Genomic DNA, 9766 nt, shown 5'->3' on the forward strand with positions numbered 1-9766 from the left:
GGAGTGGGAGATTTCTTTAGAGAGGCAAGGAAGAAAGAAGGGAGAAAAGCTTGCAACTCTACCCTCTGCTGATAGTAGGGCACTGGATACCCTAGGAAGGTCAGGGCACTGGATAGACATGATTCATCATTCTTTGATTTGCTGAGCATGACTATTCTGATATCAGAGATTAGGTTTAAATGGGGTGAAGGTATACTTTTGTTCTTACTGGGAAGACATTCTGCCGTTTTTTTTGTTTTTTTTTTTTGCGGGATGCAGGCCTCTCACTGCTGTGGCCTCTCCTGTTGTGGAGCACAGGCTCCAGACGCGCAGGCTCAGTGGCCATGGCTTACGGGCCCAGCCACTCTGCGGCATGCAGAATCTTCCCGGACCGGGGCACGAACCCGTGTCCCCTGCATCAGCAGGCGGACTTTCAACCACTGCGCCACCAGGGAAGCCCTGGCGTTTTGGTTTTGAGGCGTCTCCTAGAAGCTTTCAAATTGGAAGTAACTTACTAGAGTTGAACAAAAGAAGGGGCAAAAGGACTCTCACTGAGTGTGGAACTGCTGATGGCCCCTACTAAGGGGAAAAGATGTCTATAGAGTTAGCTATACACCTACTAAAGCACAGCAAGGAGGCAGGGTTACAGAGTTTCATGGACATTTGGGTGTGATAACTTCTGTGATTGTACAGATAAAAATAAACTCTTAGAGTCGGTCTGTTTTAATAAATATTTTGCCATAATTGTCTCCCCCCCACATGCCCCCCCATCTCCACAAGAATTTTTTTTTCTAGCCTTCATCTATTAGACAAGGTAAAAGTAATCATTCTTGCTATGCTCTTGGGAGAGTTTCAGGCCTGTGCTTGTGCATTCAGTAGGAGGTAATATGCCATGACTATAATAGCTGCTGTAATGAATTTGTACAGTAGATGCTATGGGTTATTCTGAGCTCAGGGCCCAGCCTTCCTTTATTTTTGTTCCAAAACAAGTTTGTTACCCATTCATCTCCTAATGTATGACACTTCATTTTATTTTATTTTTTTATGAATAACTTTTTTATTAACCTTTTAATCATTTAGTTAATTAACCTGTTTTTGTTTTTTGGTTTTTTTAACATCTTTATTGGTGACACTTCATTTTATATTAAGGAAGGTTTAGAATATCTAATGTCCCTTGAATTAATTTCTTGCCAAGCTTTCTTGGGTTAGCTGTGCACCAGTTGCTGGTCTGCACTGCCATTCCTGTGCAAAGTTCCCAGGGGCCCGAATGATACTTGATTTTCAATTTTTCTGCCCCTTTTATAATTTACTTCAATGATTATGCTAAATTTAGAATTCAAATTTAAAATGTGAACAATATCTTTATTTTAATATAACTTTTGTGTGCATAGAAACCATATAAGTAAAAAAGTGTAAGAATACATAGGTGATTATATTACAAAAGGGAGAAAAACTAATGTCTGAATATTGCATTCTGGATAGAGTTCCAGGTATATATATAGTAAAGCTTTAAAGAAACCTATTTCTTAAGCTGAGCAGCTGACCCACCTCAGGGCAATGCTCTCTCCTCACAACCTTAGTATTTTTTGCCAAAAGGCCCAGATTTGAGTAAAGGGGAGCACCGTGAGCGCAGGATCCGGGCATAAGGGCTGTAGTCTGTTGAGCTTTGGCAGGTGGGTGTTCGGGGCAGTAAGTTACGAAGAAATGGTTTCTTCCCTGGGGGCTGTTGGTTTGGTTGCTGGTTTTCCTGGTTGGCACCGAGGCGCTTTTTGGTAGAAGCCTGGCCTTGGAGTTTCAGCACAGTATGATACTGCTCCGCGATGCATGCTGCCTTCTTCCGAAGGTCCAGTTTTACTAGCATCATGTTATTCTGCAGCTCAGCCAGGGTCTGATCCTAAGGAAGATCAACAAAGTTATAGAAAACATTTCTGTCTAATCTATTAGAGAAACAGGAGGGCAAGGTAATACACACTATCCACTACTAGTTACTAAAACTGCTTTTTACAAAGATTAACTCTTTATGGTCAGAGCTTTTAACTGAATAGGAGGGTATTTTCTTTAAGACCCAAACAAATAGCACTGAATAGAAGGCCGTTTTCTAACACATCAGGTGGTATGAGCTTGAATGATTTTACCTAACCTCCAAGAGCCTCAGTTCCTAGGTATCAAATTAGCCTAGGATGGTTTTTTTTTTTTTACATTTGAATACATCTGGAATCAGGATGCATTTACTGATGACAGTGTCATAGCTTAATTGTTAGTGTTTTGTCTTACAATTAATTGTTTCTTATAATCTAAGCATCTTGGATGAAATATGATAGTATCTACCTCTCTAGGGTTGTTATATAACAGAAAAAGCCTACAAATTACTTAACATAATGCCTTGTACTTAGTGAATGGTTATTTTGCAAGGAAGAGAAACTCCCCTCACTATAAGATTAGCCTAAAAATCTTTACCTTTCTCTTTCTCACGTATACTCTGAAGTGGGCTGATGGGAGAAAGTGGTATATAGGCTTCCCTAACCTGTTTGATTAAGATGTCATCACATGTGGCCAAGGCTTGGCGAAGTTTTCCTGCTCCAGTGCTGTGGCAACAGGCTCTTTCTGCTGACTGGAGAGACTCACCAAGTTTCTGAAGCTCTGTCCGCAGCAGCCTTATATTCTGAAAAAGGAGGAGTAGGAACCAAATTGTGGCCAAGATCAACCAGTGATCTGGAGGAGTCGGAGAACCATTTGAAGAGAAGTAAAACTAGAAAGACTAGTCATTTGAATGAGGTAGCCATTCTCTAGGACTGCAGAGAAAACATCTTGTCCTCATATGAACCAGGGATATAGTGTTGGAAATTGCCTTAGGTGAGAGCTTTGGTAACAGAGAAAGGTAATTACCTTCTGGCCCTCCTCTAACTTCTTGTCCACATCAACGATGAAGGGCTTGGCTGAGGGTGGTGGCTCTAACATTTTCTGATATTTCTGCAGCTCTGAGAGAAGGAAACAAAAACCTTACATGTGTAGGCTTTCTAGCCTTGGACTTATCTCTTTAACTGAATTAACAGTAGCTTGCAGCAAACATAACAAGTGATGCTGTGTGCATCCTAGGATGAAAGGTCAGGGGGATGTAGCTTGGAGTTAAGGAAATTATGTTGGAGCTGGCACCAGAAGGCCCAAGTTTGAAGAACAGCTCTTCCCTGAAACTTATGCTTCCTGCCCTGTCTCCTTCCTCACCTTCAGTGGTGGAGTTTAGCTCTGCTTTGCATTGTTGCAGTTTAGCTTTAATCTCCTGGAGCTGCTGGGTGGAGGCAGAAGCCGCCAACCTTTGTGACCGCCGTAGGGACAGTTCTGACACTGATTGTTGATGGGCCACTGGCTGCTGTCTGGCTTCCTTCAAGAGAGCTTCTAGCTCTTCAATCTTCTCATCCCGCTCCTAAGAAGGAAGCAGAGAGCACAATTCCATTCAGAGTCAGACGAACCCTACAGGAATAGATGACTGAACAATGAACAAAAATTTCCGTGATACATGGGCCTCAAAATCCTGTTTGTTAGCACTTACACCATTTCCTGGCCAATCAAACTGTTAATCAATTAATCAAACATAGACTGACAAGTACAAAGCACTAAGGAGACTATAGAAAGGTGAATTACATATTCCTACCCCTATGAAAGTTTATATAATCTGTTTATCTCAGGCAAGTAGCGATGGGAATCTGAGCAGCTAGTTGGGACTGGTTTAGGGCAACTCACCTGAAGTTCTTCTTGGTAAAAACTTGTCAGTGATTCCTTGAGGATCGTTAGTTTCTCTTCATACATTTCCTCTAGTAGTTCCTTTTGGGTGTCCAAATGTTCACTGTCAGAGGAGAAGAGAGAAGTGAGTGAAGATTCTGAGGAGTGAGCTTGGAGAGCAGATCTTGAGGCACTACTCCATCCTAGTCTCTGCTTCCCACCATCAGGTCTAAGTGACAGAACAAGAGGGGTTACTCAGCTGGTACCTGCACCACTGTTCCCGCTGTTGCATCTGCTCCACCATCTCATTGCAAATTTCATCACGGAGCTGCATCTCCAGCCTCAACTTTTCCTGCCGTTCTTTCAAAAGCAGTGCTTTCATGGCTCCCACCACCTGTAGAAGCTCCTAGGAGGGAAACACAGGTCAGAGGTCACTAGAAGCCCATGCCCTAAAAAGGCACAGGCCCACCTGGAAGGTAGCATGGAAAATGTATCGCCATCAAGCTGCTACACCAAAGCTTTCTTGCATTCTCACCTCCTTGCCATATGTGGAGATGTCAACTTCATTTTCAATATCATCATCAAGGCATGGGTCTGTTTTAGCTCCAGTCTCTAAGCTGGGAGATGCCCGCAGACTGTGTTCCTTGATGAATGAATGTAGCGATGGGAATCCCAGTTGCACAGGTGGAGCATGCACAAGCTAGTGAGGCGGAAAAATCTTAACTGAATCCATTACTAGTCCCTAGTAGCTTCCTTAAGTACAGGTACCAGCCCAAAGTGAGCACAGTCATCACACCTATAGCTTCTCACCTGGCTAGTAATGGCTGAGAACTTGGCCACATGAAGGGTCTCATCATAGGTAGATGCACAGGGATTCACATTGACAATCATGCAGGAGCGGCCTCGGCCTGTGAAGAAGCCTTGGAACACTCGAGTCAACTTGCTGTCACGGAAGGGAACCAGGTTCTGCTTTGACCTGGCAGGGAATCAGAGAATAGAGCTATGAGCAGAACTCCAGCCCTTGGGGGTATCCTAGCACTAGCCCCAGTGATGACCAGGAAGTCTCTTAGCAAACTGCAGAGCTCCAGGCCATCCTGGCTTGCAGTGAAAAGCTTACCGGTTCTGCTGGTTTTGGCGCAGGGCAGTAATACAGCGGCCCAAGGTGTGCAGAGAAGTGTTAATGTTTCCTGCTTCCTTCAGGCGCTCACCACTCTTTTGATCTTTGCAGCGCTCAGAACCAGCCAGATCACAGAGTGATAACCTTGAATGATGGACAGGATCTGACATAAGGATCCCACATGTTATGAGCTTTCTAGCCCTTTGTATAGTTTTAGGGAGGGGAGGACCCATGAAGAATCTCTGTACCCAAGGAAGGAGAGCATGAATCTAACGGAAGTAATTCCCCTGAGGACCACTCTCGTCCCCTCCCCCAATTACCATTTATGGCCAAGAACCCAAATTTCTAAATGGAAAAACTTACTCGCTAATCTTGGGGATTATATCCCCTTCCCCCTGAAGGTGCAGGATCCGGACTGAGAAGATGCTATGACTGGAAGTTAAGAAAGAGAGAAAAGTCACTGCATATCTTCTATGACCAGGTGGAGGACTAATGTTTCCTGGAACACACTGAAAGAAAGGCTGACTCATAACCCACCAACCTGCGGCTGGAGTTCTGGTTCAGGTGGGTGCTGGCAAAGCTCTGGTTTTTACGACCCACTTTCAGGAGTTTCCAGGCCTCCTCAGCATCCTGAACGTGAATCCAATTGAGATCTGAGAGGCCAAGGAAAGAAGGGCATACATAAGAGGGAAGCACCTAACTCTTTTCCTAGTCTCTCCCAAGGTCCCCTCCAGGGTTCATGCCAGCCTCCCTGCTTTCCCATACCTTTCACGTAGGGATTGCCATTCTGATCCTCACACAGCCGCAGTGTCTGCCTCTTGCGCTGCTGGCTATGTGGTTCTAACAGGTCATAAAGCAGTTCATTGTAGATCTCAAAGAAGGAGATCCAGATGGAGAAGCGAACATCTGCAGGGACACTTACTGGGGCAGTGTCTGGCTGTGCCCATTGGTGACTCGTTTCTGGGGAAGAAGCCAATGTACAGAGCATCAACTCAAGAGTAGTCCATCTCCCCTTTGGCCTGCAGGGGCCTCAGAAGGTGAAGCTCAGGTTGCAACCTCTGGTCTGTACCCCTGGAAGTTTTGGGGAGTAGAGAATAAGTTCCTACTGTTACTTGGCACAGAGCCCAGTCATGGTACATACCATCCAGCTGGCTACTGCTGGTAAACTGACTGGTGGAGGAGAGCCCAGCAATGCCACTGTCAAAGCTGGTGCTGGTACCCATCCGACTTTCAATGTAGACATTCTTCTTCAAGGAGGTGGACAGCTCCTCCTGGAGGAGTCCAGGGATAACATAAGCACAAAACTTTCTGGAGATTTTGTCCCCCATCCCTGCCTCTGTGAACACCAACACTTTACCTCTTGGAGGCCTCCATTTAGCAGGGCTAGTTTCTTCAATTCCTCCTGCCGGATCTGCTTGCTGTCTAGCCACATTACCTCGTTGGAGAGCACAGGCTTCAGATCAGGTGTTGGATGAAGTTGGCCTTGGAGACTATTGAAAATCAGAGCCAGGGACCGGGGCAGGATCCCACCATCCTTGATGGTACCTGGAGGCATGTGAAAGGTGGACAGCTGTAGTAAGTGCTGTTCCCCAACTCAGAGCATCAAAAGGCAAAGACAGTCAGCAGTTCTGTGAGGCCTATTACTCACCTTGAATTGTGTGGGTTTTCCCTGAGTTGGTGACTCCATATGTATAGATGAGCCAGTTCTGTCCTTTAAGTACATCCTTGACCATCTCCTTCACAGTCAGGTTGAAGAAACATTCCTGGCCCACTTCTGGCCCAAAGATCTAGAGACATACCAATTTCTCAGAGGCCCATCCTTCGTTTCCCACTTTTCTCTGTGCAGAGCCAGTAGAGATACATCCCTTCCTGGGTGGTTGGCTCTGGAGACTACTCAAGCAACTTCTTCCTGCATTGCTGCCAGCTGCTGCCTAAATACTCTCTGCCAGTCCATTTTTCATCCAAATCAACAAATACTTATGGAATGCTATCCACTAAGTCCAATGCTGCACACAAAATGGAACAACATAATGGTCACAAGCATGGGCTTGGGAGATAGATGGATCTAGACTCAAGTCCTAACTCTACCAATGACTAGCTACATGGCTTCAGCAACATTATACTCACCGAGCCACAGTATCCTTACCAGGAAATTAGGGACAATGATGATAATAATAACAATAGAGTTGTTGGGAATTAATGCACATACAGTACTCGACACACTGACTAGCACATAACAAGGGTCCCCCAGATTGTAGACCTGCATATATAAGGAGTCACAGTCAAGTAAAAAGCTTTCCTTCTAAAGAGGGAATAAAGTTGCCCCTAGGTATTGGTCCCTTGTTCACATGTCAGTAACTCCATACCTGGGAAAAGGTGAATCTGTGGGTGGCCTGTCCAATTCCTCGCTCATTGCTCTTCTGGGCAAAAGAGTCCTTGGGTGCCTGTAGGGCAAGGGTCTCTATATTCTCAATACGGACACAACCCTGAGAAGGGGGAAAACACAGTTGTCACAGAAGGAAACATTCCTGGGAACCTCTACTGTGCTGTATCATTCCACCTTGAATCCTCCCTCCTCAGAAACTTACCTGATCCTCCTGTCGTTCTAACTCTGAAGATAACAAGGGCCTGACCCTCAGGTATACTTTCACCTTCTCTGTACTATCTTCAGATGGAACCTGTGGCAGAATTCCAGGCCAATATCACATATTAATCTCAACAGTTACTTCTGAGCAGATGGGCAAATATAGCATATTTCCTGGGAATCATGCTAACACTATCTCTATTCCACCTCATATGACTCTGTGCTATTACTTGGGTTCCATAATCATTCCAACCCACATGGAGTTTTTCAGTACTTAATCACCCTTCCTTGTCTCTTCACTATCCTGAAAACTTGGCTTACCACAGAGTATCTGAGTCAGAACTAGTTAACTGGTATGAAAATCGGCGTGTGATATAGCAAAAGACAGTAGTTAAGCACCCTGAAGGCAGACATACCTGAATTTGAGTCCCAATTTCATCATTTAGTAACTATGAGATCTTGAACAAGTTCTTTAAATTCTTTTCACCTCAGTTTCCTCATCTGTAGAGTGGGGTTAATAATAGCACCCACCACGTTCATTCAACAGATATTTAGAGATCTGTCTACTCTGGCCCAGAAATTCTAAGAGCTCTGGTAGTCCACAGTGAAGAACATTAACAAGACTCCTGCTCTCATGAAACTTCTACAAAAGGGGAGACTTCTGAGTAGAGTTGTTCTCAATCATGGCCATTTCCCTTTCAAGGGACATTTAGTAATGTCAGGACAGGTTTCCCGGTTGTCACAAATGGTAAGCAGCTACTGACATCTAGTGGGTAGAGGCCAGGAATGCTGCTTAACGTCTTACAACGCACAGGACGGCCCTGTATAACAAAGAATTATCTGGCCCCAAATATCAATAATGCTGCAGCTGAGAAACCTCAGCTCAGCAGAAAGAAAAGCTCCTTAAATGGAAGCTGTGGTTGATATTAAAACCTGAATTTACATTCCACCTACTTAATGGCAATACGACCTTGTGCAAATTATTTAAAATGTCTGGGACTCATGGCGAAGGAGACACAACAATTGCCTTCCCTCATAGGATTAACTGAGAGTATGCATTTGAGGATGTTTCATTAATGCAATGCAATTAATAGTTTTCTTATGGACACACAACTGTACATTTTTTACTTGTCATGCTCTTAATTTTGAGTTGATCCCTCAAACCCTAGGATTGCTGGATTTTTTACCTCATGCTACTCTGTATGGACAACTAGTAGGCTAAGGATATCACTTTCTGTCCCCAAGCCACTCTTCAACTCCTTTACCTGCTGCTTGTCTTCCAGGGAGGTGGAGATGACAGAGCAGTCTGACAGCAGGTCCTTGCGTACCACAGATCCCAAATCTGCAGCTGTGGACTCAAACATGGGGGAGACTACGACCTCCTCATCCGACAGCAAGCCGGCTGGTGGAGAAAGGATCCCTTGCGACATTTCAGCAGGGGCAGTTTAGGTCTAAAAAGAGACGAGAGTGGGTAGAGAGGAGAACCTTAAGGGATAAAAGTGGCGGCAAATTCTGGGTAAGAAACAATTCCCTGGCCCCAGGACAATCTAGTCTCGCTGCCTGAATTCTTACTCCCTTTTCCCTTAAACTACCAGCAAAGGGGAAGGGAATGAGAGAAAGAGTTAATCATTTAATCCAATCTGAGGCAGCATTTCGGACTGCGAACAGGAATGAACAGATATCCGGCTCCGAAAGCATAAGGCCACGCTCCAAGTAGGGTGCCTCGCTCAACGGTGTCGTGGAGGCGGTGTCAGTAGCCCTAGGCTCCTGCTCCAACCTCGCCCCCCAGGCCCACAGTGAGGACAGTGGTATTAAGAAAAAAAGGGATGGCGGCAGTTCCGCTTTCTGAAAGCCGAATCCGCCAGGGCAAAAGCAAGTACCTCAGCTGGGCTCAAGCACAGCCGCACACTCACCCGAAGACGCCACACTTCTACGGTACCGTCTCACTCTCACTCCGCGGCCGAACCTGGACTTTCCTAGCCTGAGAGCACAACTCCGCCCACGAGGTGCACCTTTGTTACTGATACAATGTTTTAAATTACGCGCTGCTTTCGTTCAGCGAATCAGATAGCGAAATCTGCACCTACCAATCGGCGCAAGGGGGCGGGCGAGCCCGGGAAACTGCTACGGCTTGACCTCTCTGCTCTAATACAGGACGGGTTACCAACTGTCGGAGTTTGGAGTTGGGCCCACTGGAACTCCGGTTTATCAGTTTTTCTTGAACCCTAGGCATTTCTTTTCTAAGAAGCCTAAAGGCAATCCTTAGGCTTCAGTCGCCATCCTCTCACAGGAGACCAAGTTTAGGGCGCTTGTTCATCCTGGGGTGGGGGGGGTGGGGGGGTGGGGACTACATTTCCCATGGCGCACCG

At 45.5% G+C, this 9766-nt stretch overlaps 1 protein-coding gene across 2 annotated transcripts; it reads right to left on the minus strand.

The window, feature by feature from the left end:
* Nucleotides 1-1264: 1264 nt before the first annotated feature.
* KIF20A (kinesin family member 20A) lies at nt 1265-9440 on the minus strand. Of its 2 annotated transcripts, XM_027096528.1 has the most exons (19): nt 9311-9440; nt 8663-8848; nt 7402-7491; nt 7180-7299; nt 6462-6600; nt 6171-6358; nt 5955-6084; nt 5579-5773; nt 5355-5466; nt 5177-5245; nt 4814-4957; nt 4507-4672; nt 4232-4396; nt 3963-4102; nt 3718-3820; nt 3202-3400; nt 2866-2957; nt 2504-2641; nt 1265-1873 (listed from the first exon to the last, which is right to left on the minus strand). In XM_027096528.1, exons 2-19 carry the CDS (start codon nt 8825-8827, stop codon nt 1556-1558), a joined length of 2673 nt encoding a protein of 890 aa, XP_026952329.1. In that variant the 5' UTR covers nt 8828-8848; nt 9311-9440; the 3' UTR covers nt 1265-1555. The 2 variants fall into 2 exon arrangements, with proteins under 2 accessions (XP_026952329.1, XP_026952337.1); XM_027096536.1 differs by lacking the exons at nt 7180-7299; nt 7402-7491 and having other exon boundaries at nt 1274-1873.
* Between the last annotated feature and the right edge of the window lie 326 nt (nt 9441-9766).

This window comes from Aethalodelphis obliquidens, unplaced genomic scaffold (genome assembly GCF_003676395.1).
Source record: "Aethalodelphis obliquidens isolate GAN/ISIS:26980383/991018 unplaced genomic scaffold, ASM367639v1 scaffold4, whole genome shotgun sequence".
Classification (NCBI taxonomy): Eukaryota; Metazoa; Chordata; class Mammalia; order Artiodactyla; family Delphinidae; genus Aethalodelphis; species Aethalodelphis obliquidens.

Coding starts and splice junctions, on each gene's coding strand:
- KIF20A (XM_027096528.1), bottom strand. CDS start 8,827: ATGTCGCAAGGGATCCTTTCTCCACCAGCCGGCTTGCTGTCGGATGAG. Junction 5,774..5,954: donor CAGCAGTAGCCAGCTGGATG/GTATGTACCATG, acceptor CTTCTTCCCCAG/AAACGAGTCACCAATGGGCA. Junction 5,467..5,578: donor TGGCAATCCCTACGTGAAAG/GTATGGGAAAGC, acceptor TTGGCCTCTCAG/ATCTCAATTGGATTCACGTT.